At 55.6% G+C, this 25,208-nt stretch overlaps 1 protein-coding gene across 1 annotated transcript; it reads right to left on the bottom strand.

Moving 5' to 3' along the window:
- Positions 1 to 291: 291 nt before the first annotated feature.
- Positions 292 to 18,809, bottom strand: LINGO1 (leucine rich repeat and Ig domain containing 1). Its single transcript, XM_054388035.1, has 2 exons — positions 18,787 to 18,809; positions 292 to 2,190 (listed from the first exon to the last, which is right to left on the bottom strand). Exons 1-2 carry the CDS (start codon positions 18,790 to 18,792, stop codon positions 337 to 339), a joined length of 1,860 nt encoding a protein of 619 aa, XP_054244010.1. The 5' UTR covers positions 18,793 to 18,809; the 3' UTR covers positions 292 to 336.
- Between the last annotated feature and the right edge of the window lie 6,399 nt (positions 18,810 to 25,208).

Here is a 25,208-nt window from a genome sequence, read left to right as displayed (position 1 = left end):
TTGTATCTGACACCGGAGTCCATCAGACAGAGTCCTTACAAACACAGGAGTCCTGAAGACATCAGCTGGATGTTTTCCTGGTATAAAGAAGAGGAGGAGAAAGAGGTGGTGACGGTGCGGGTGCAGTGGTTTGGGACCGGGGAGGGGACGGGGGGGGTGGTGGGAGGACAGAGGTCGGTATGTTTGTAGCAATGTTAGTTTTTGAATTATTTTTTATTTGTTCATTTGTTCTTTTTTTTTAAAAAGAAAAAAAGAAAAAAAATAAGAAAAAAGAAGGAAAAAAAACCCCAAACCACAACCAACCAACACCATTATTATTTGCAGACCGTTGCCTGGTTAAATCATTTTCATGTTGAACTTGCGCGGTGCGTCGGCAGAGCTGATGCCCGCGTCGGACTTGCGCGGCACGTACTCAATTTCGATGTTGTGCTTGGTGTTGCCTTTCCCCCGGCTCCACAGGAAGAGGAGCACCAGACAGAAGAGCACGACGCCCAGGAAGGAAATGAAGCCCATGGTGGTGGCGATGATGAGAGTCTTGATGTCAAAGGGGAAAGGCACGGTGGCACGCGTGCTGTTGGCATCGCTCTCATTGGGCTGGTTGGAGATGAACGCGAAGGTTTTGTTGGGCTGGTGGGGCCAGTCTGGGGAGTAGCTGCGTACGTGCAGGTGGGCCAGCATGGTGTCGTTGCCACCCGCGTTGCTGGCAATGCATAGGTAGGTGCCATTGTCCTGGATCTGGGCATAGCGCACCTCCAGCGTGCCGTCAGGGAAGACAGTGAGCCGCCCGTTGGTTTTGGTAGAGATGAGGTGCTTCCGGGGAGACAGCCACATGATGCTGGGGGGTGGGTCCCCATCTGCCCGGCAGACAAAGTGGACTGTGTGGCCTTCGTCCACGAAGATCTGCTGAGGTTTGCGGTCTCGTATCCGTGCTCGGCGGCAGGTGAAGTAGTTGGGCAGGAGGACGTCAGGGAAGTCTTTGAACTCCTTGCCCTGGACAAACTCGGGCGTGGCGCAGGTGGGCTGCTGCTTGTTGAAGTTCAACCTCCATCGCCGCCGGAAAACCCAGAGCAGCCGGCAGTCGCAGGCTAAGGGGTTGTTGTCAAGGATGAGCGTCTCCAGGTTGCCCACCGAGTGGAAGGCCGACTCCTCCAGGGTGGTCAGCAAATTCCCTGACACGTTCAGGATGCGCAGGTAATTGAGGCCACGGAAGGCAAAGGGCTCGACCGTGGTGAGCTGCCCTCCTACCAGCTGGATCTCCTGCAGCCTGAGCAGGTCATGGAGCATGGAGCCCTCAATGGTGACAATGGGGTTGTAGGACAGGTTCAGGAACCGGAGGTAAACCAAGTGCCTCACTGACACATATGGAATGGACGTCAGGTTGCAGTGGGTGATGGACAGGGAGGTCAGGTTCAACCCATAGAGGCAATTGGATGTCATAGTATCCAGATAGGGCCAGTGTGAGATCTCGAGGACCTTGAGCCGGTACAGCCTCTTGAATGAGTAATCCCGGATGGTGTTGATGTTCAGATGGCGCAGCCGCAGCACAATCAAGCCGTGAAGGTGAGACAGGGCCTCAGTGGGGATGGAGGTCAGGTTGCATTTCTCCAGGGTCAGCTGCTCCAGGCTGTTGAGGCCACTGAAGGCCCGGTGGGAGATGTAGACAAGGTCGTTGTCGCCCACCTCCAAAGACTTCAGGTTGTACAAGTCCTGGAACATGTAGTCTAGGAGGATCACAATTTTGTTCTCACTAATATCTAGCTTGGTAAGGTTGCTGAGTCCAGTAAATACCCCCAAGGGGATCAGCTTGAGTCTGTTACTCCTGAGCCCCAGCGTCCTGAGGTTGAAGAGGTTGTTGAAAGCCCCAGGTTCAATGGCACTGATAATGTTCTCATTTAGCTCCAGCTCCTCCAGGTGAGGGTAGTTGGCAAATTCATCCTGGTTGAGTGTCTTGATGCGGTTCTTGCCCAAGTCCAGCAGCTTGGTCTCAGTCGGGATCCCCTCTGGCACGACCATGAACCGCTTCCGGTGGCACAGGACGGCACGCTCCTGGGCAGAGCACTCGCAGCGTGGCGGGCAGCCCGTGGCGGAGCCAGACAGGATGGATCCCAGCATCAGCAGGAGAATCGGCTGCCAGCAGGCCAGGATTGGGCTGCGCATACTCGCCTCCCCAGCTACCATCCTATCTCTCACCTGCAGGTAACAGGGGAGAGAAAGACCAAGGTGGGGTGAGAAAACAACAGGCACAGCCATGGTGAAAGGTTCACCCTTCTGGTAGATCTGATGTTGAGGAGAGAGGCACCACTGAGGCAAGAGCAGAGGCTCTTATTTTCCAGCTGAAATCCAGCCCTTTGGCTACAGGACCATCTCTCCTCCCCACCCCCCCGCTTTCCACTGGATGACTGAACGTGCACAGACTTTGAGTGGAAAGCCTTGAGGAATCTGTGTCAGACAGACCTCGCTGCCTCAGCTTCTTAAAAAAAAAATAATTTAATACTAAACACATCCATCTACATCCTATTTTAAGCTCTTGAAATTATTCTGTTCCCTGTAGATGGAGCCTGAATATAAAGGCTGCTTTGCAAACACAGGAGCAAGCATCTGGGGGAACCCTGCTTGGGGTTAGCTAGGAGCAGTGTCCGAGTGGGGAGCAATGGCAATTGCTCCCTGGGAACCAGACCCTTTCCTCCCAGGCTCCTCCAGGCTCCATAGCAGCCTGGGCTCAGTGTCCCCCCCTGCAGTTAGTCTCTTGCCTCTGTGCCATGCCTGCCTGCAAGGTGAAGCCGCACAGTGCTCACCTCTGAGAAACAGCAACAGAGCTCATGTGGCTAAAGAGTAAGTATAGACTGATATGAGGTCTGTAGTGTAGGGAGTAAGAAAGTCAGTAGGGTAATGGGATTCATGTGTTTAAGAGCTCTGTGGGGTAAGGAAGTCTGGGGAGTAATGGGATCAATAGGGTAAAAGAATCTGTGGGGTAAGGGAATTTGTGATGTAAGGGAGTCTATGAGGTAAGGAGGTCTGTGGAGTTAAGGAGGTCTGTGGGGTAATGGGGTCTACAGGGTAAGAGGGTCTGTCTGGTAAGGAGATCTGTGAGATAAGGGGGTCTCTGGGGTAAGGGAGTCTATGGGGTAAAGGTGGTCTGTAGGGTAAGGAAATCAGTGGGGTAAGGGGGTCTGGCTGCTCTCAGCTAGGAAGGACCTAGCCTCCCACTGCTTTCCCCAGGAGGGCTGGGACACCTCCTCAGGAGTTATGTTCTGGCTTGTGCCTTGTCCCCCAACCACCCCAGCCCATTAGCAGGAGAGAGCATTTCCCGCTGCATTGCCTCTGTTGCATTTATTTCCTTGTTGTTGAAGCTGTTAGAAGGGATCAGATCATATTAATATTACCTATTAGCTGTAGAGCCACTCCGGACCGTGTTTAAATCTATTGTTATGTGCACACTCCGCACTGTTCCCACTACTGCTATTTATGGCTATCACTGGATCTGCTCAATGCATTACTTCCACTGGCTCTGTTTGTATCCATCATTATCTATCCTGTACATTACTGCTCCAGCGCTATTTATGGGTCTGGTCTGCATTCTATGCATGGCTTCCGCTGCCTCGCTTTATAGCCATCATTTCATACAGATATATGACCAAAATACAACTTTGGTTCCCCCCAGAATTGTTCAAAAATCTCTTTGCAAGATGCGAGGATGAAAAATGATGGACTGGCCATAAACACATCCACCAGCACCATCTCTGAAATCACCAGGCCTTGGTGCACTACCAAAGTGGGTGTGTGTGTGGGGGGTCAATCTCTTCACCCTAGTACCAGGTGGTAGAACAAGAGGAAATGGCCTGGAATTGTGCCAGGGAAGGTTTAGGTTGAAGGAAGAAATCTTTCCTGAAAGAGTGGTCAGGTATTGGAACATATGCTGCCCAGGGAGGTGCCGGAGTCACCATCCCTGGGGTGTTCAGAAAACATGTAGAGATGGCACTTTGGAACATGGTTTAGTGGCCATGGTTGTGTTGGGCTGATGGTTGGACTTGATGATATTAGAGATTTTTTCCTACCCTAATGATTCAATGATTCTATGACTCAATCTACAAGGTCCTGATGTCCCAGTCCCAACATCAAGCCTCCTGTGGTTTCCTCCCAGTTTGCTGTCTTTGTCCCCTTTCCCTGCTGCCTCTGCAGTGGGGTTGGTTCCTGGAGATTACCTAAAGCACATCACCCCCAAAGTGGAGGGGTGCAGTGCCAGGAGCCAATCCCACACAGCTCCCCTGGCAATGCTGCCAAGCTCCCTCCTGCCCATCCCAGTTCAGTGGAAACATTTCAGTGGGTTCACTTGGGCCTGGGCCAGGCAGCAAAGAGCCATTTTGCTGGGTATTTACAATCCATCATCCCCCATGTCATCACCTCCCTCGTGCTGACAGTGCTGGGCAGCCTTACAAACACAAGCTGGGCAGCTGCTACCATTGGGATGCCACTGGGATGGGACCTGCTGGAGGGACGTGCCTGCGCCCTGGGACAGGATGGCAGCACTGGTTGGCAGCTCTCTAGGCAAAGGGCAGCACTGGATTTGCACCCTAGGTGGTGGCACAGCCCAGGCTGGGGCTGAGGTGCTGGGGTTCCCCATGCTGCCCCGTGCTCCCCTTCCTCCTGCCCGCGAAGTGCCAGTGGCACCACTGCTGCCCAGCCTGCTTGCCAATGCGTGCAGCCTCCCTCAGCTGGCGTTCCTCGGAAACCAATTCCCACTCCTCGCAGCCGTGCTGAGAAAGCCATCAAAGGAAGCCAAACACTGCATGCAAAACAAAATACAGTCAAGGGGCTTAATTATACCAGCGCTGAAAAGACCTCAGCTCATTAGAGTGCCAGGCAGCCGGCCTTATTTGGCTGTGTGTTGAGCTGGAATTCCAGCTCTGCTTGCGCGTGCAGCCATGCACGGGTCCCTGCTGGGTGTGGGGAGAGGGTCAGAGCCCAGTCCCACTGCCCCACACGTGGCTCCCACCTCAGCCCAGTCCTCCCCTGGGCCAAACTCTGCCTCTCCACCAGCAGGAAAGGGTTTGCAGGTGTGACGCATCTGGCTCTGTGCTGTGGTCCCCACACCTACCTTGGTGGAGGGGCAGCGGCCAGGGCTGCTGGGAATGATGCGGTGGTGGTGATGGCACAGAGGTGATAGATGAATGAAGTGAAATCTGCATGGTGTTAAAGATGAGCCAAGCCCACTCGTGTGGAATTAAAGTCTAGACACGCCTCACATGTTATTAGTTTTCAGCTAAATTTAAATCTGTGATAAATACAATCCCTGACAAAAGCATCTGTAATCTTAATAGCCAGAGTCATGGAAGAGCTTTGGGAGAAAGACAATGAATAAGCTGAAAAATGCTGGGCTAAGATGAGCCTTAAATCACTTCTGGTTCCCATTTACTTCTGGCTGTTTCCGAAAGGAATGATTGTGCCTCAGGGTGAGGTGTGCATTAAGAGGTGCCCTCCAAAAATTACTCGAATCATGATGTTTGTGTGCACTGAGGGCAACAACTCACACGTGGCTTTACACCCTCCCAGAGAGGCTGAGTTCATATCACATCTGCCAGCCTCATCCCAAAGTTAGGGCTGGACTTTTGCCCATTCTGTGCGTGGTACCACACGGTACCCTGCACTGGGGCCACGGGAACCAGCTGGGTGAGGGACTGCAGCCACCTCGGATGGGCTTGGGTGATGCTGGGGAGAGGGTTTGGTATCACTAGGGGAGAGACAGAGGAGGTTGTTCCCAGCAATTGCTGCCTGCAGGAAACCTGGATGTGACAGAGACAAAGCACCACCAAGGGCTTCCCAAAAATTGAAGCCCTCCCATATTTACACTGAGGGCTGTGAACCGTGCCTGAGCCATGGCCCAGCATGAGCTGCCAGACAGGATCAGGCCACACGATGGTGATGCAGAGGCCAGGCCAGCCCAGGGAGAGCCACAGCCCTCTGGCATGGTTGGGGCTCTCATATCTCACATTAAAAAAACAACTGATAAGAAAGGAGCAGCTGCCTGACTTGCTGCCTCTAGGCCATGAGCAAACCAGTGCAGACCAAAGCAAAAGTCATGTCCAGAGCCACGGCATCCACTGACCCCTGTCCTCGCCACCCTGCTGCCTGGGGACGAGGGTTTTGAAGCACAATGCCCCTTCCCTTCCCCGGGGGAAGACTCGGCCCAAGAGGTGCAGATGGGCCCACTGGAGCTGCACTGCCTTGGTGCTAAATGCAGCAGGACCTGCTGAGTCCTGGCTGGGAGCAGCACTGGGAGGAAAGATGCTGTTCTGGACCTGTGCCTGGCAATGCAGCCCAGGGCTGGGCTGGAGCACTGACATGCATGAGGTTCTCATCATGATGGGCACAGGCTGGCCTGGCACAGGGCACCAAACCCAGGCGATGACACAGGAGGAAGCCCAGGCTTGGCACCTGGGTTTGCTTCCCAAGAGGTGGGCAGCACACCTGGACCCACCCTCTGCTGTCACTGCTGTCCCTAGAGTGTCCCATTGTTGTTGCCCCACAGGGGTGCCCAGTGGCTGGGGTCAGGCCAGTGTGCCTTGGCACCATGCAATGTCTGCTACGTTGAGGGTGAACCAGCAGCAAAAATCCCTGCGTCAGCTCTCACTCCCACCTGGCAGCCATAAATTAGAAGGGAGATGGTCACCTTTGAACCAGATGCTTTTGAGAGCATCAGATGACAACAGGCAATTTAGGACAAAGCAAGCCACATCCCCAGTGAGGGGGGCACAGTGCTGTGGGGGCTCAGCAGGGCTGGGGAACACATCCCTGACCACATTCATCTCCTGCTGCAGCGCTCTGGGGCATGCAGACAGGGGACACGGGTAGGGGCACAGGTCAGCCATGGGCTCACCTCCATCTCTGGTCTGCCAGCTTCACACAAAGCTGCCGAGACACAGCCCGCGGAGTCGTGTGCTTGGCTCCTCTGAGCTGCTCCAGCTAAATCAAATTTTATTGAACTTGACTACGTTTTAGAGATAAAGACTCCAGGTTTACAAATAAATATTTAACAACCCTTCCTGCTGCTAAAAGAGTTGCTTATCCAGACCCCAGGCTCTGCACTAAGTGTTCCTGTAGCTATCTGCAGAGCAGCAAAACAAAGGGAGAAGCTTTAATTTGCCAAACACGTTCCTGCCCGTTTCCTCCTCTCTCCATCATTCCCCTGCATTCAGCACACTGTCTGTGGACCCTTTTGCTTTGTCTCTTCCTCCTCCCTACCCTACCTGCTCCCTCTGCCTCCTTTTTCTCCCCAGTCTGTAGAGAACAGGTGTGTGTCCCCCTCCCCAGTGCCCAGGGATGGTCAGGCATGGGTGGGACCAGGGGTCAAAGCACATGGCCTGGAGGAGGTCGTTTTCCTCCTGGCACCATGCTGCCTCACATGGGTAAAAAGAAACCAGAGAAAGCCTAAAGCATGCCCTGAGTGCTGCCAGGGCTGGCTGCTGGGCAGTAGAGGGGGTGGTTGAGGGCACAGCACTGGCCTAGGTCATGGGAAGCTGCTGCCACAGTCCCTGTGAGCCTCGTTAACAAAGAACATGAGAACAGACTGCCCTGTGTCCTGTCCTGGTTCCAGTTCCTCCAGAAGCAGCACAGGAGGGTGTGAGAAGTGGAGGAGAAACATGCAGAAGCTGAGCCTTGCTCAGGGTGATGGGGACACATAAGCAAGCCATGCAAGGCTATGAGCCACAGCAAGGCTAGCCAGAGAGGAGACCATCCCCAGTCCCCTGAGCTGCCCAGGGTCACCAGCTCCTGCTGCCCACATGAGGTGTGAGTCTCCAGCCCAAGGCTTCTGCTCAGCCTTCTGAAGTATCTGCTTTCAGCTGCTCCCAGGCAGGAGCCTGGAATAGGCGTGTGGCAACCTGATCTGCTCTGGCAGTTGCTCTCAGGTGGTAAAAGAGCACAAAGAAGTATTCAAGATGCAAATCCCCTTCCGGCACCAACACCGCCGGGCTGGCACCAGAGCCCTGCAGCAGCCGTCCTGCTGAGGCGTTTCCTCCTGGCAATGGGCTTGTCCACCCAAAACAGGGTGCCCCCAGCACCACAGAATACTGAGTCAGGGAGCACCAAGGACAAAAGTGTCAGGCATTGGAACAGGCTGCCCAGTGAAATGGTGGAGTCACCATCCCTGGAGGAATTGAAAAAAACATGTGGACATGGCACTTTGGGACATGATTTAGTCAGCATAGTGATGTTGATGGTTGGACTTGAGGAGCTTGGAAGGTCTTTGCCAACCCTAATGATTCAATGAAAAGGGGAGAGGGGTGTACAGGGGAGAAGAGCTCTGAAGTAGGCTGAGGAGCTGGGATGCTGGAAGGGGGAGGCTTTGGCCCAGCTGTCCACTGGTTTATCTCTAGGCTATGGATATGCTGAAGCCCACACAGGAACAGGTATGTACGGTGGAAGGACAACCAGCCATGGCCCCGAGCCAGGCTGGGGAGTGGTTTTTCAGGCTCAGCAGGCAGGTTATTGGAGCAGGGCAATGGGAAGGAGATTTCAGTCATCTCTGCAGGATGCTGAAGCTCAAAGCAGTTTCACTGAGGCCGTTTCTTGCTGTGATCACATCTGTGTAGAAGCTGCTCAGCCTCCTCACACCTTTACTCCTCCAGGTTTGATGGCTTTTCGCTCCCTTCAGCTGCACATGCTTCAGTGCCCCATCAGCAAAGAAAACATCCTGACAAGTGATCAATAAGTAATTGCAAAGGCAGCTGTGGATGCTGGGGGTGTAAAGCCCTGAGCTAGCAAGAGAGAAATGAGGAGTGTTAAGAGTGCAGTGCAGTGTGGAGCTTGGGTTGGGTGCCAGCCACACTCCCCTGCTCATCAGCTGAGCTGGCCAGGACACAGGCTGGCCCACCCCTGCCACGACGGTTGGCAGGTCCACACTTCATGGTCAGGAGAGCTGGGAGCAGGCTGATTTGTTTCTGCTTGCGAGGCAACGAGCAGGAGTGCTGCGTTTGCTGGGGGAATATCTCCCAAGGGTTGGCCTTGGGACTCCAATACCAGAGATGTTTAGGGCTGGGTCAGCAGGAGGTTGGTGTGTGCTGGGATGCTGGGAAGGTGTGCCCCAGTTACTCAAATGGGGTTTCTCCTTTTGCTTGCTTTATTTTGTCAAGTCCTTGGGATTCCTGTCTCTGTGGATGTGGACTGGGTCACTGGGATGTTTTATGTGCTCATTTGAGGGCACCCAGCTCAGCAGACACCCGAATGATGAGCAAATCCTAGGTAGACGAAGCATCAGTATAGCATGAGGGTCTCTAGATGGTTTTGTCTCCCTGTCTGTAGGTGCAACAAGAGGATGGAAAATACCCTGGGCTCTTCTGAGGGCTATGGAAGCATTTCCACTGGAGAGGTGAAAGAAAGGTCTGTCCAGTGACTGTCGTTTGGAGGAGCCACCAGGGTCACAATGACATTACACCCCCTGAGCTCTGCCTCAGCATGCCAGCAGCCAGCAAGGCACTGTGGGATGAGGCTGTCCCCAGAGTAAAGGCCTTTTGGGGAGAGCAGGACATCAGTACCCAACCACCTTCTGCACCCCCTGAGATCTCCAGCAGCACTCAGAGCAGCCCCAGCACTGGTGAGGACTCTGCAACAGGTCCTACCCTGGGTAGCAGTATGGATTTTGGGCTGGAGGGTGGGGGATGGCTCTTCATGGCACTGGTGCTGCCGGGATGGCTCAGCACAGCTCCGAGCACTGTTGCAGTGCTGCTGAATCAGCCAGAGAGCAGCTGCACAGTGCCTCTGCTAGACCCTGTGCTTGTGTCAGGGGCAGGATACCACCTGATATAGCAGAAAAGCGGCTGGTACAAAGTCACCCTGCTGCCAGAGCAGGTTTCCTCCAGCTCAGGAGCAGATGGCATGTCTGTATGGGCTCGCCTCGATGGCTGGTCCGCTCATCACTACCTTCCTGCTTTCCCAGACCCATGTACCAGCCTCTGAGGATGGTTCTGTGCCCAGTGCCAGTGTCCCAGCAGTGAGATGGGCAGATCGTGCCAAGCTGCGCTGCTGCTCCTGGTGATCCCAATGCACAAATCACCCCTGGGGCACCACGAAGGGCCTGTCAGGGGTGGCTGCTCCCTCTCCAATGCTCCCCGTTTGGGGACATCCCATTCCCTCCAGCCACCAGCCTTTGCATAAAGTGTCCCATGGATCTGCAGCACCCTGGAGCTCTGCTCAGCACCCGGAGCAAGGCTGGAGCACCTGTCAGCTCCAGCATCAGCAAACCAGGATCACTAGCAGAGATGGGACAGCACCTCTGGTACCTTCTTGTCCTCCCTTACCCAGGGCTGGCTCAGCAGGAGAGCAAATGCCAAATCAGCCCAACACCCTGGCCCCATGAACAAAATCACTCCACAGGGCCCTAAGGGTGACATCACTGAAGCTTTGTGATGTGGCCCCCTCTAACAGCCACGAGTCCAAGCTGCTGTGTCCCTCCCACTGCTTGAAGAGACAGAAATTCCCAAACACTAGGCAGCTGCAGCAAGTGGGGACCTGTGAGCATGTCCAGAGCCTGCAGTGCTACAGAGGCAACACTGCTGCCAGGAACTGGTCATTGTGGAGTTAGATAACGGTTGGACTCCATGATCTTAAAGGTCTTTTCCAACTGAAACCATTCTCTGAGTCTATGATCCTTGTTGAATTTAAGCTTAGACTGTACTTACAGCGTCACTTCTGTTCCCATGCCGCATCCCTTCAGCAGCCCTACAACCAGTGCAGGGCACCTAGCAAAGTACAAGGGCTGCTCTGGAGTCCTGCATCTTCCCCTGGAAACTTCTGGGATAATAGCAAGAGGGCTTCGGAGGACATAAAGCTAGCAGCTTCTCTGAGTCCAGGGAAACCTGCTGATTTACCTCTTTCAGGACCAGCCCTGATATTTTTATACTGCTGCCGAAAATAGGTGGCCTTGGAAGCCTTTCTGGAGAGGCCAGCTGCAGCCCAGCCCAGCCTGCACTGGCTCTGTGACACCCCATGGGCAGGACAAGCCATGTGAGGAACAGAGGGCATGTCTGCGCTGTGCTGCCAGGACCAACCGGCCCACATCCATGTCCCATTTTCATGGAACAGAATCATGGAACGCATTAGGTTGGAAGGGACCCTCCAAGGTCATCTTGTGCAGGACCTCCGGGGCAGAGAGAGGTGGCAGGCTTGGGCAGGGACATGGCTGTTTCAAGGGGCTGAAACAGACCAAAGTCCCACTCCTCTCCATCCACCTTCTCTCCCAGTGCCTTCCCACAGCCAGCTCTCCCTTTCTCTCCCCATCCCAGTCACTCTTTTCATTCACACAATAACAAATTCACTGATGCAGGAATTTCCAGTAAGAGAGAAGTGAAGAAAAGAGGGAGCCAAAGGAAGCATGAGTGATGGTAAACTTGGAGAGCAGATTCCTCTTCCCAGCCTGGCTTTCTCTGTGCAGCTTTTACATGTATAATTCTTTCTTCTTTCCCCCTTTTCTCGCTTGTTTGATTTTTGCATTATTTATGGCTTGTCTTCAGGGCCTGTATTTGCTGTTATTGTTTCATTCAACAATAAAATAGATTAGATAAAAACAAACTGTGCTGAGCCCCGGCTGAGCCCTGGATGAGCTTGCCCATCCAGCAGCCAGCTAAATACCCAGCAAGCTGGGCACGGAAGGTGCAAATGGGCCTGGGAATGAGGTGTCCCAACTCAACAGCCCTTCCTAGCCAAATTCCCTGTGGTGGGATGTGGCCTGGCTGGGATTTGGGCTTCAGGTTCTGCCAGCCCCACTGATACCCATTACTCTGCAGGTAATGGGGCTGTGCACAGAGCTCCTGGGATCCTGGCACTGCATCCAAACCTCAGACCCCTCCCCAGCAAGAATGAATAGGTGAGAAATGCTGGTTGAGAGGAGAAGACAGAGCACTAGAAAGTCTAGGATTTTGAGGGGGCAAGTTCATACAATCTAATGCATGGATTTCATTAGCAAGGGTTCTCCAGGCTGACCTGGTGCTGGCTGCAGGTGCTGTGCCTTAGCAAATCTCAGCCCCAAGCACTCTGGGAACGTGTCCCAGGAGGCACAGCACTGTCCCACTGCATGGTGCCAGGGAAGGGCCTTGGTGCAGGGGCGAAAAGCACAATGAGTTTAATGGCCGTGCCAAGGGGTGCCAGCCTCAGCCCTGCCACAGGGAGCCCTGCTGTTCCTTGGCCTTTTCTGTCTTCCAGCAGGTGCCTGCCCTGAGCCCGTGGGCATGGAGAAAAAGGAGGGACCCGCGGTGGGGAGGGAGCAGTTCCCTGCTGCCCTCAGCAGAGGGCTGCTTTGGAGTGGTTTTGTTGTGTTTTGCTTCAGCTGAAAGCAATGCCTTCCGCCCCTTCCTCCCTCTCCCCAGTGGTGTTGATAATAACACAGAGCCTGCTCTCCGGGCTGCATGTGAGAACAAAAGTAATCATGGGGAAATACAGCGCATAGAAATTACACAGGGAACGCAAGGCCAGGGGTTCCATTTCGCTTCAGCTTCTCCACTGTTTCCCACTGGAAAAGGATAAACAGGCTGAGCACAAATCAGTTTAATGGCAGCACCTAATGGCAGTGCAATTCCATGTTTCCCAGAGCAAATCGTAGCTCAAGCCCAAAGCGGCAGCACATCAGCTCCACAGGATGGCCACGGCATGGCATGGCCCCAGCTGAGCCCCGGGGGGCACACTGTGGGACTTGCTGCTCCGGGCAGCAATGCTGAAATAACTGGGTGAACCAAGGAACAAGAGGGGCTGGTGTCCCTCTCTGGGCTAGGGGATGCTGGTGGTCCCTTGCCTGCCCAATTCCCAGCAGGAAGGAGCTCATACACCTGAGGTCCTGTCAGAAGACTGATCCACTGAGAGCTGGCAGAGCTCTGCCAGGCTGCTCCCCCATCATGGGCTGGGTAAGGAGGCTTTCACACTGCTCACCACTATGGCCCTACCTCCTTTCCTCCAGCTGGCTCCTGCAGCACATGTTCATCTCAAGCTCAGCCACAGCTCCCATTTGGTTGCTCTATCCAATCCTCGCTGCTCTGCTTGCTGTGTGGTGCAATGCCCAAGCCACGTGCCAGCAGAACTGGGGCAGAAGCAAGCTGCCAGGCTGGTGCTCACCTGTAATGGCCTCCCCAGCTCCCCAAGCTCACATTTTGGGTGAGACCATATCAATTTGGCTCGCTGTGACTGCCTCCAGTCCAAAGGAGCAGTGGGGAAAGGCCAGGTTCAGGTGTGGGAGGGAGAGGTTTGACTGCATGGAGGGTAAAAAGAACCTCTGAGAGTGCTCAGACTTTGCTCACCACCCCCAGGTTGCCTCTGAGGTCTAAATCTGTTGTTTCCCATTTCCCACTCAACATGTCAAATCCAAACAAAGAGCTGAAAGAAAAGATCATGTCAAAATATTTCTGCCTCTCCCTCCCACGAGAATTCCCCATCAGAGACCAATCCAATTAAGGTGCTGGTTATGAAATTAACCATAATTACAAGAGTGATATTTAATGTTTTGCATTCTGATGAAGAAAAGGAAAGGAAATGAGAAAAAAAATTTAATATTGTGGATCCTACTGAGATAACTAAGAGCAGCATGGGGTGGTGGGGTGGAGGGCTGCCAGCGGGGCAAGGGCTGCACAGGGGTATCAGGGGCTGGGCTGCACCACAGAGGCCTGGCCCAGGGACACCACAGCAGCAAGGGCAGGAGCTGGGTGGTCATGGTCACCTCTCCTGGGGGGCAGTGGCCAGCCTGTCCGCCAATGCAGGGAATCAGCCTAGTCTGAGGGCACCAGCATGTATTTTGCCACTTGAGCATCACTCAGATGGTATTAAGCTGTAGGGACGATGTCCCAGGAGGCAAAGTCTAGTCCTGCACCTCCTCACCCTGTCCTCACTCCCTTTGGGGACCCTCTGGCTCACCCACAGGATTGCCCCTAGCTCAGGACACCAAGCCTAGTTCTGAGACAAAGAACTGGAGAGCTTCAGTGGCCAAAGCCTTTGGCCTCTGAGAAGGACACCTCTGATCTCCTCTGGAGCCCAGGAGAGTCATGTCCATGTGTGGACACATGTCCACTGCAGGATGCCACACAGGGCAAGAGTGCTGGGCCAAGGTGCTGCAGAGGCCAGAGGGAGGACTGAGCCACTGCTGGGGCTCGTGGCAGGGCTCACCCCACCATGGCCGTGCAGCTGCCATGGCATCAGTGCCACTGTGCAGCCTCTCTCTGTGCAGGGCAAGGTGTGGCCCGAAGGGTTCTGTTAGCCACTCCTAACTGCTGCTCCTGCAAGGTGAGGATCACCCAGGTCTTGCCCCAGCAGAGTTGTTACCTCCACTGGTGCGGGGTCTCTGCTCAAGCTGAGCACTCCCCCTGCTGTCCCCCCCTTCCCGAGCCAGCCGGCGTGACCTGCTGCTCCGAGGGGTGGTGCTGCCTGCCCAGGCTCCAGAGGAGATGTGGCTCTGTGGCATTTATCAGCATTTATCCAATTGCCCGGGTCAGGCTGGCAATTAATGGTGCCTGCTCAGACACGGCCACTTTTGTGTGACCTGTCTTTCTCCTGGCTAGCTGTGCCAAGGGGGGCAGAGGCCACACTGCTGCTGACAGCACTCCCAGGGCTGGGGAAGCACCGGGGAAGTGCTGGGGGCTGTTCTTCCTCCCCTTCCCCAAGCCAGCCCTGTCCTCAAACGCTCCCCTCCCTCTGCATTATCACACATGCCTTGACAGTCCCAAAGGCTGCAGAATCAAACAGCCGCCAACACCGGCTGTTAGTAAGACATGTCCCCAGCCAGGGTCACAGGGAGCTGGGACACACGGCAAAGCCATGGAGATCTCTCGCTAGGTAGCCGTTTCCCCTCTGCAAGCTCCAATTTTATTCCCCCCAGATGGAGAGAGAGAAGGGGGAAAAAATGACTTGGAAGAAAATTGAGGCCATGGCCTTCAGTGGCTTCCTCCCTTTATTTTTCTTGCAGGTGTTTGATTTGAGTTAAGCATTTGTAACCTTCTTCTCTCTCATCCCAGCCTTCCTTGCTACCTGACAAGCTTTTCTGGCTCCCTTCCCACCAAAAGCCATTTCTGCTCATGCTAGGATAAACTCTGCTCCCTCCCCATCTCAGGGTTTAGCAGAGAACAGAGGAGAGGTGCTGACTCAGTGCATTGGATGTGCTTGAGAGCTGGGCAAACACCCTCCCTCACCAAGCTGTGCCGTGACTTGCATTGCCAGCTGTGCCCTCGTCTTGCCAAACCACTGCCATGGTGGCTGGTGCTGAGCAGAAAGAGCGAGTATGGGCACATCGAGCTCGTGGTGGCATGTACCACATAAGGAGGAGAGTCAGTACAAACCAACAGTGCTGCTGACATGCACTCCAGCACCAGCACTGCTCAAGGGGACCACAAGCCAAGGCAGGACCCAGGGGCTGGCAAGGCTCAGCTGAGGTGACATGGCAAAGTGTCTCTCCAGCGGTTTGCACCCCTGAAGCTTCACAAGAGGATTGATGGAGTAGCTTTTTTCCACCAGGACCTTCAGAGATGTGCCCATTGCAAACACATTATCTCCTGCCTTGAGGGGATGGAGTCCAACCTCCAGCCCCAACACCTATCACCTGTCACAGCTGTCACAGCAGCTCACACCCAACAGCCATCCAACAGCCCCAGGCCTGTCACTGCCCACTGACAACCACATGCACAAAGTAACACCTGAGGGGGTGCCTTAATCCTCATCAAACCACAACAGGTTCAGCTGGGCTTTATAATTCAGCAGCCATTATTACACTGTATTTACACGATCATTGTGCCCTTGTTATAAAGCGATTTATCAATCCCTGAAAGAAAACCTCAAGTTAGAGGATTTTATCCTTGTTACATACATCAGGCAGCCTAAACTTCAGCATCACTACAGTGGCTGTATTAAATAGGAAATGAAAGGAATAATAAGTCATGCAGTCATGCTGTTAACCTTCCAGTGATATGAAACAGTGGTAATTAGTGGTATCACAGAGCAATTACGTTAGTGGTGTAGAGTAACTGCAGCACGGTACGGTATTACACCAGTAGAACCATTCCTTTTGTAATTAATCCCTCCACAAAGAGGCTTGGAAAACCTGACTCTTCCCCAGCTGCTGTACACTCAGCTCCACTATCTCTTCCAGTCATTCCTGCCCATCCCATGAGAGCTCCAGTGGAAGCTGGGGCTGCCCCAGCGCCTGGTGCAGGCTGGTGTCACTGCCCATGGCCCTGCCAGCTCCAGGCTGCTGGCTGGCAGTTTACAGCCAAAGGAGGAGGAGAAGCCCCCTCTTGCTGCCTGGTAACCTGCAAAGCCCCCACTGGGGACACTACAGTCTCCAGGGAGTGGCTGTCCCTGTCCCAGAGCCACAAGCACTTGGGAGGGAGCAGAAGGGCCTGGCTATGGGGAAAACTGCCTCAGCATGCCTGTAGGAAAAGGAATTAGCTCAGAGACACATTTCTCTCCTGGCCTTGCTTGCCACTCTTACCAGGCTAAGAGCTGCAGACACCACCTCTCCTCCACGGTGTTAAGCCATTGAGCCAATGTGCTCCAGGAAAAAGCCAAGACGACCAGGCAAGAAGGCATGGCCAGCCCAAACTTCTCCTCCCACCAAGCCCCAGCCCAGACTGCTGAGATTGGTGGAGGGCTTAGCAGGGCGTCGTGCACCAACAGAGCTTGGCTGCCCCAATTCGTGTCACCTGGGCACAGGGTGTGACTGGCCATCTATATTTGCAAGAGGTGCAGGAAAAGGACAAGGCTGCATCTGCAACCAGGAGAATGGGTGTGGAGAAAGAGGGCTGAACAAAGGTCTGGGCTGCGGTGCTGGTGTGGGACTGGGAGAGCTGCCTGCAGGGTGGGGATGGGATGGGCTGGGCAGTGCAGGCAGCACTGGTGTAAGGTCCATGCAGCCCCAGTAAGGTCCATACAACTCCCATGGCAGCTGGCTAGCTGGAGGCATAGCTATGTCACTGCTTCACAGCAGGCTCCGGGCAGGCGTGAAGGTCAGGTCAGGGCTGATCCAAGTGAGAGAGCAGCGAGGAGAGGGTTAAGGCTGGCAGGAGGGCTGGGATGGGGATGTGGAAGGGAGGAAGAGATATCATTTCAGAGCGGGGCTCTGGTAGGTGATGCAGAGGAAGGGGAGATGGAGGGAGAAAGGATAAGGAGCAGACCTACGGAGTGGAGATGTTCCTGAGGATGCCTGAACTGCTCTGCCCCATGCTGCCTGCTGCAGAACAGTACAGGCTGGGGGCAAGCACGGGGCTGCCACCCCTGTCCCCTGCTGCAGGCCAGTAGTTAGAGTGGCTTTTTGGAAAGGGCGTTTGCTGGAGAAAGACCATGGCTGGTGACTGCTCAGGCGGTAGCAGGGCTAGCGACAGGCAAGGAGAGGTAGCAGATCCTCAGCTATGCCAACCAACACACACCCGTGGCATGGAGACCCGAGCCCTCTGGTGCTCACACTCAGCTCACCCACTGTCCCTCCTTCCCAGTGCAAATCACCTCCACAGAACCAGCACTCCCAGTTCCTCTCAGAGGCAGCACCTCCAGCACCTGCTGGATGCCTCCACCCTCTGCTCAAGCTATTTATACATCCAAGGTGCAAGGTGGAAAATCCAATAACCTACACATGGTATCAGAAAGCAACAAGCAATGGCACTGCCCTGGAGAGTTCACAAAGCCCTTGTGGCCAGCAGGCTTTTGAGCATCCTTGAAATCCCTCCCAGCTGCCTTATGAAGCCCCTTCAACATCAGCTCCCTTCTTTTTTTCTGTCACACAAAACCTAAGGGCCGAACCTGTGCTGACAGTTTGACCCTCCCCAACATCTCCAGTTCTCTGGGCTGGCTCCTGTATGTAGGGCTAAGCCCAGGCTGGAGGACCTTTCAGTGCCCCCCCAGACTCCCCAAGAGCCTGAGGGATCATCCCACCCGGCACCAACTGCCCACGGCCCCGACTCACCTACCTCCAGGCTGGGGTGCTGGTGATGGAGAGGTGAGCCCCCGCCCTCAAAACTCACCCCCCATAGCTGCTCCTTACTCCAGCCTGGTCACTCCGGGCTGCTGAGCTCCCCCTGCCCGCATTTAACCCTTGGGAATGGGCAGAGAGACGATTCCTCCTCCTAAATTAACCCTTGCTGGCCAGGGAACTGGGCACAGCCGGCTCGGGGGCTGCTCTCCTGACCATACCCTACCTGAATCTGTAATCTGCTCCAGAGCGTCTAACTCGTCTGCTTAGCTGCTGGGAGGAGGAGGAGAGCTCCCACATCAGGATGCAGCTCTGCGCTCGCTTCAAACAGCAGCGATCTCCAGCCTTTCGCTGGCTGGGACCCCCGGCTCCGCACCGGCCCCGCCCGGCCGCAGGCTGCCCGTTCCCGCAGGGGATGGGTAGGGGCTGCGGGGAAAGGCGGCGGAGAAGCGCGGGGGTGCTGGAGGGTGACGGGGACATCATCACGGGGAAGGCGCCCGGGCGGAGCAGGGCGGTGGGGGCGGCAGGATCAGCCCCGGAGGGGCTGACAGCAGGGCCCGGGACACACGCTCCCCCACGCCGTTCCTCCCCATCCCTCCCCGCATCACTCCCCGCGACCCGGCCCCGCACCCTGGCACCGGCGGACACCCGAGGCGCGCACACAGAGCCCCGCACACACACCCGCCCAAGCTCTGTCCTCTCCGGTGCATGCACCAAGTTCCCAGCCCGGTGCCCCCGAGCACCGGCGCGGCTCCGGTCCACAGGGACAGACAACCCTCCCCATCCTCCCGTGCTCCATCTCCCGCGCCCCGCCGGTCCCGCCAGCGCCTTTCTCCTCGTTCCAGCATTCCCGTCTCGCTTACCTGCATCTCATTCTCGCCGGCGATCTCCTTCGGTCAGAAATGGCATCTCCCCCGGCCCCCCCTCCGCCAAGCCCTCCACCTGCAGTAACGCAGCTCCCCCTCTCCGCAGCGACAGCACAGAGGCGGCGGCGCTCCCGGGTCCGAGCCGCCCCCACCCAAGCCCCGAGCCCAAGGGAGGGCCGGGCCGGGGCCGGACTGGGCACTAGGGGCCCGCTCCGGGGCCGCCTTTAGGGACGCGGGGCGACGAGCTGCCTCCCCTCCGCTCCCGCCGGGCTGCCGGCGGCGGCGGCGCTGCGGGGCGGCGGTGGCAGCGGCGGCAGCGGCGGCGGCATCGCCCCAGCGGGCGGGCGGGCTGGCACGGCCCGGGCTCCGGCACGCCCGCTGCCGCCGGCCGGTTCTGCTGCGGCGGGGCCAGGCTGGGAGCCGCCGCCGCACCGGCCCCCGCCTCCCCTCCGGGAGGAGCCGGCGGCGGGCGCGGGGCGGTGCACGGAGCGGCGGCGGTAGCGGCCAGTCCCCTCCTCCCGCCGCCTCCCCCGCTCCAGCGCGGCGAGGGGGGGCGAGAGCCGGGGAACGGAGAAGGAAAATGGGGTGGGGGTGGGGGGAAGAGGGTGGGCTGCGGGGCGGGAACAACCGTTGGCCCCCCGCGGATACCAGGACAGGGACAGGAGCAACGGTGCGTTTGGCGGAGAGGTGCTGCAGCCCAAGCTGCGGCCCCCGCCGTCCAGCGGCAGACAGGGGCCGGGCACTCATTTTGAGGGGGGAGCGGGCACCGGCAGCCCCCGCTCCGCTCCCGAAGCCCTGTTGCTGGCGGAGGACAGACCCGGGGAGCGCCCGCAGCCAGCTGAGGGCAGAAGCCACACTCCCTGGCAGCTTTCAGAGCGGTCCGTTCCCTGCAGAGCGTTTTGCTCCGCTTTTTGCACTGCTCCCCACCCAGCACACGAGAGGACACAGGCTGCAAGAGGTACGCGGGACGCCTCTGAGGAGACATCCGGGAGCTGGTGACCTCGGGGGCTCGGCGCAGGTGGAGCTGGTGGCGTCTCGCTCAGGCCCAAGTGCAGACTTGCCAGCGCTGCCCACCGCTACCCCTCCCTAGTATGGACCCGGATTTATTGGGCAGAAGTGGCAGTGCTGCCCAGCGCCGGCTCCACCAGCGCAGGCTGGTTTCTCTGCCAGTAATGGACGCAAACTTTGCTTCTCGTGCACTTTCCCCTCCTGCTTCCTCTCTCCAGGGCTCTTCTGCGGCACTTCCCGCTCTGCCCTGCGTCCACACAGCTGTCCCTGCGGCGTGGCCAGCTGCGGGCCGAAGGGCATTAGGGCCCTGGGAGTTGGCACGGGCTGGGTCTGGAGATTCTGCAGGAATCCCTTTGCTGGATGCCATAAGTCTTCACTTGGTGCTTTCAGCCGGTGGGAGCATTTGAGGAAGATGAAGGCTTGGCCTTCCTCCACCAGCTATTTTACCAAACCGGGGGGTGGAGATTCCTATGCAGGGCATCCCTGTGGGGCATACTTTCCTCCCTCCTGGGGAAGCGGAGCTGTGTGCTAGCCCCAGGCCTCTCCTGTGCCATGGCATTCCCTGAGCCTACAGGGAGACTGCTGGGCAGCGTGCCAGAGCTGTGGCCATGCCTGCCAAATGCCCATACGTGCCTGCCGTGGAGCAGGGGAGCCCAGCGGCTGTCCCAAGCTCGTGTCCACACAGTGGGTTGCTAGCAAGCCCCACTCCACACTCAGCCAGAGGCTGCTGCCTCCCTGGAGCCTACCACAGAGATGGTTCTCCTACCCAGCACACACCAGCTTCTGCGTGGAGCAAGAATAAACAAAGGGTGGGCATGGTGAGCTTGCCAGCTGAATCACTTCAGCTCTTGGCTCCTGCTTTGTGCTCCTGCCCACTCCCAGCCTGCCTCCTCTCCTCCTGTGGGCACACACACTGGCATGGCTGGGAGGGTGGGTGCCCATCAAGGGGTGTGGGCCCATGTGGGTTTGGGCAAAGGATCCTCGTGGCACGAGTGGGGTGAGCGCGCCTGTGAGCGTGCCTGCGCCTGTGAGCGTGCCCGTGCCTGTGAGCGTGCCCATGCACTCTGCTTCTGGCATCGAGGAAATGCAGCCTGGCCCCTCTCAGTGGTCCTCAGACCTTTCCCCAGCATAGATCGATGCCCCTTATTACTACGGCCATTTCAGCGATGCCATCGATGTTAATAGCACTTCACAAAGGCAGACAAAGCCGGCAATCTGAATGCGGCCAGGGAAAAACAAACAGAGGACAAAAGAGAGGCTAAGAGCTCAGAGTGCCGTTTTTAATGCTCCATCCCCCCCCGCGATGGTTAAAGACCCACTAAAGTGCAGGGCACTGTGTGTTCAATAATAACACTCCAGAATAATTTCTTGCATTGTCTGGTGTGAGAGGGAGAAATTTCACCCTTCCACAAAGACAGGGCACACACGCCATGCAGGCAGCACTGGTGGCCATAGGAGAGCGTTGCTATACGCTGCCAGGAAGCAGGGGGCCTTCCAAGACCATCTTTCCCACCTCAGCTCCGATGGTTGTCCCCACCCCAGCGTTGTGTAGAGCAGCAGAGGACATGGAACTTGGTGAGCAGAAGCAGGGACAAGCTTTTGGGCTAAGATGGCATCCGTGCACACCAGTCCTGTGGGAAGCCTGCCTTTTCTGTACCTCTCTGTATGAATTCTGACTTGGGTGCAGCAGGACAGGTAAGGGCAGCACTGCTGTGCCAGGCATGGTGTTGGAGCAGAGCCCTGGTTTGCCGTGTTTGGGCTGGCAGTTTGGGATGAGGTGATGGGGAAAATGGATAGCACAGTGGAAGGAAAGCATCACCTGATAACCACTCTCCTAGCTGGGCACAGGAGCACAAAGACCCTTATCCATGGCATCAGAATTTAAGAGGGGCATCTGGGCTTTTCCCTTTCTCCATATGAAGAGGGATTTCTCTCACCACACCTCAAGGGCAACACTTCCTTACCCAGTGGCCTCAAGGATGCCTCAGACAAAGGCAGATCCTACTAGCAAGCACACCTTTTAATCTCTGCAGGAGGAACTGCACTGTCTTCAGCTCACAAGGCTCAAAGGCTCCCACATTTCTGCATTTACCAATCCAACATCTTAAGCTCTGTGCTGGCAGGTCTTTTGGGCCCTCCTTGCCCCAAAATGTTGCCTTGATACAGCCCTGGTGCAGCAGCGAGCTCCTGGAGTGGCAGCTGTCCACAAGTGAAGCCAAGGTGCTTTCACCCAGGGACCAGTGAGCAGCACAGCTCACCCCACACAGTACCAGGGGCCCAGATCCACCTGAGACTGTCCAGTTGTCCCCTTCTTTTCATGGCCCACTTCCTGAAAGCATCTCACTGCCACAGGCAAACAACTGTTGTGAGGGCTGAGACCATGCTGCATGCAGAGGGTAAAACAGCCCACCCTTATCTCATGCTTGGTATGAAGGTTCTGCCTGAAGAGCAGCATCAATGGAGCTCATAGGGGTAAGTTTATAATGGTACCTGGGAGAAGGGCATAAAGGGATGTTAGGAAGAAGAATGGGATAAATGGATGCTCCCATTCCTGGCAAAGTGATGCTTTTGTGGAGGGTGTTAAGGTAAGGGTGAGCTTACTGTTATGGTCCCTGAGGTATAATAGGACAGGTAACAGAACTGGGGACAGCCAGAAGTACACAGTCAAACCTCACTGGAACTGCTGTCCACTCCTGTCCCCACTAACAACCTCTATCTACTCACAGTTCCTCTATCTCTGCCTGCTTTGGAGCAGACATGCATTTTCTTCCCTCTCCCATCACCTCTACTGGCCTCCAGCTGTTGTGGGAGACCACAAAGACCCACTCAGCTGGGTCAACCTCCTTGCAGTGTGGAGTGACTCAAAGCAAGGGGCATCCCTGCCCTCCAGGTGTGACTATCCTGTCCTGACCTCTCTCCACAGAGAGCTCACAAGGCTTCATTGAACATTTTCCTCTTTAAAACCTGCAGGGAGTGGCAAGAACATTTGGGTGTCCATCTGCGGGGGCTCATCCCTCAGACAGATGCTCCAGCTCTTTGCCACTGCCATCCTCAGATGATAACGGGCTGTGGCAGATGGTTCCCTTCTGTTGGCAGGAGGCAGGAGTTTATCCCTGCTCTGAGCTCCCTCCCGGAGAGCTGGCACCTGCACACTCCACGAGGGATGGAGCCTCCTGCCTGGGCAGTGGAGAGCAGACCTGCCCCTCGATGGGGCTAGCTAGGACGTGCTCATCTCTCTTGGTTTTGGAACACGTGTCCAGGAATCCCACAAAAGGTCCAGGAAAGGCTGAGCTGGCAGGAGGGAGATGAATTTTAATTACTCCCATTATTATTATAGTTCCTTTCCTTTCAGATTTTCACACTTTCGTCGTAACAAGCTGAGCTGAGAAAATAAGTGCAAATGCCAGGCTGAGATAAGATGTACCACACCTTGAAGTTCTGCCAGCACCAGCTCTGGGAACGCCAGATCGGCTGTCTGCCCCTTCAGCCTCCTCCCTTTGCAGCAAAGACAGCAGGAGGGTCTGCGCCTGCTCTGCCCCTGTGCACCTGGAGAGGAGGTTGCCTTGCAGGGTACCCTGGGGTCGGCCAGCAGCTGGCTCCTCAATCCTGAGCAGTGCTAACCAGTCCCTGGAGTGACAGCTCAGAGCGCCTGGCCCTTGCAGATGCAGTCAGGGGAGGAATGTGCTCTCAGATCACGAGTGCTTTCTTCCTTGGAGGTGGTGACATTTCAGGAGGTGTGTGAGGGGAGTGGGCTGAGGGGACAACGCAGGATATTCCTGCTCCCCCATCCCCATGGCCATCTGGATGTGTACTGATGCCTCCTCACAGCAGGCTGAGTCAGTCCAGTGGCTTCTCATTATCAGCTGGAGGGAGTCCAAATTCTGCATTGTACGGCTGCTCCTGAGTGAAATTGAGGATCGTTATCGAGTATTATCATAATGGTTTCTCTCTGTACTGTCATGTTCTGCTCCTTGCCCTGGTCAGTTGATGGATTTGGAGCAGAAGGAAGCAATGTACCAAAAATCCTTCCACCACCAGCCACCCAGTTGGGACAGCTGGGGCAGGAGCATGTTACATCGCTGCCAACATGGGCTTGAGCTGTGCAGGCCATCAGAGGTGATCCCAGTGTTGTCCCCATGCATAGTCTTGCTTGGTGGGAGGCTGCAGCCCTCCCAGCAACAGATGCATGAGCAAACCCTTCTCCAGGCATCTCTACTCAACTGAAGTGAGGCAAGAGATAGGAGATGCTGTAATCACGCCTTGCCTGACTCAAATCATGACACATCCTCCATGAACTACCTGAAAGGAAGTTGTAGTGAGGTGGGAGTCAGTCCCTTCTCTCTAGTATCAGGTGATAGAACGAGAGGAAATGGCCTGAAACTGTGCTAGAGGAACTTTAGTTCGAATATTAGGAAAAATTTCTTTCCTGACCGAACAGGCTGCCCAGGGAGATGGTGAAGTCATCACACTCAAGAATTGTGTGGACATGGCACTCTGGAACACGGTTCAGTGGTCATGATGATGTTAGGTCAATGGTTGAACTCAATGATTTTAGAGGTCTTTTCCAACTGAAACAATTCTATGATTCTATGATGTTCTGGTGAACAAGCAGAAAGAGGAGAAAAAAGCCTTTCTGCAGCCCCCATCCAGCAGATGCTGCTGAAGGGGTTCACAGGGGCTGCCCCAGCTCAGCTCACTCAGGTTTCTTCCAGGGCACTGCCATCCATGCAGTCCTGTTCGAGCTCAGGGTGTGGAAGTTAGGCCTTTCTGTGAAAAGCTCTGCTGTGGAGAGAGGCCACATGTCCTAAAGTCAGCTCACCTCAAGTGCCTGCTAGCTTGACTGCTCTGTCAGGCAGCCTGAACACGCCGCGCGAAGGGCTGCGGGAAGAGGCTCCGTTAAATTCTTAAGCTCATTGGCACACATACAGAAGATATTAATAATATCAAGCATCTCGGTGTCTATTGTAGCCCACATCCAGGAGATGAAAGATAATTTCTGGGACGAGGAAGTTATGACGGTGACAGCTTTTTGACACCCTGGCATAAGAATAGGGGCCTCACAATGGGACAAAGAGCAACGATTAAAGATCTGTGAACAAAGGAGAGAGGGCCTGGAGACCATGGTGAGTGTGGAGGACATGAGAGTCATGTCAAATGCCCAGGCAGAAGAAGAAATGGCTGTGTTGGACAAGGAGGACAGGAAAGTGGTGTGGGAGATATCCCACCGAGGCTGACTCACAAATATTTGGCAGCTAAAGGAGAGGGGTCAGGGTGCCTGGAGGGGATGACACAGACTCCTCACCTTAACCTTTAAAAGAAGTTTGGCCCCTGCCTGGTTTGCCGGGCAGAAAGATGGACATGCCTCAGCTGGAGCTGCAGTGGGGGGCCAGTGGTGTAGGGAAAGGAGATGA

The sequence above is a fragment of the Indicator indicator genome, chromosome 16 (genome assembly GCF_027791375.1).
Source record: "Indicator indicator isolate 239-I01 chromosome 16, UM_Iind_1.1, whole genome shotgun sequence".
Taxonomy (NCBI): Eukaryota; Metazoa; Chordata; class Aves; order Piciformes; family Indicatoridae; genus Indicator; species Indicator indicator.
Note: the sequence above shows the minus strand (reverse complement) of the source record. Positions and strands in the feature narration are given on the sequence as shown.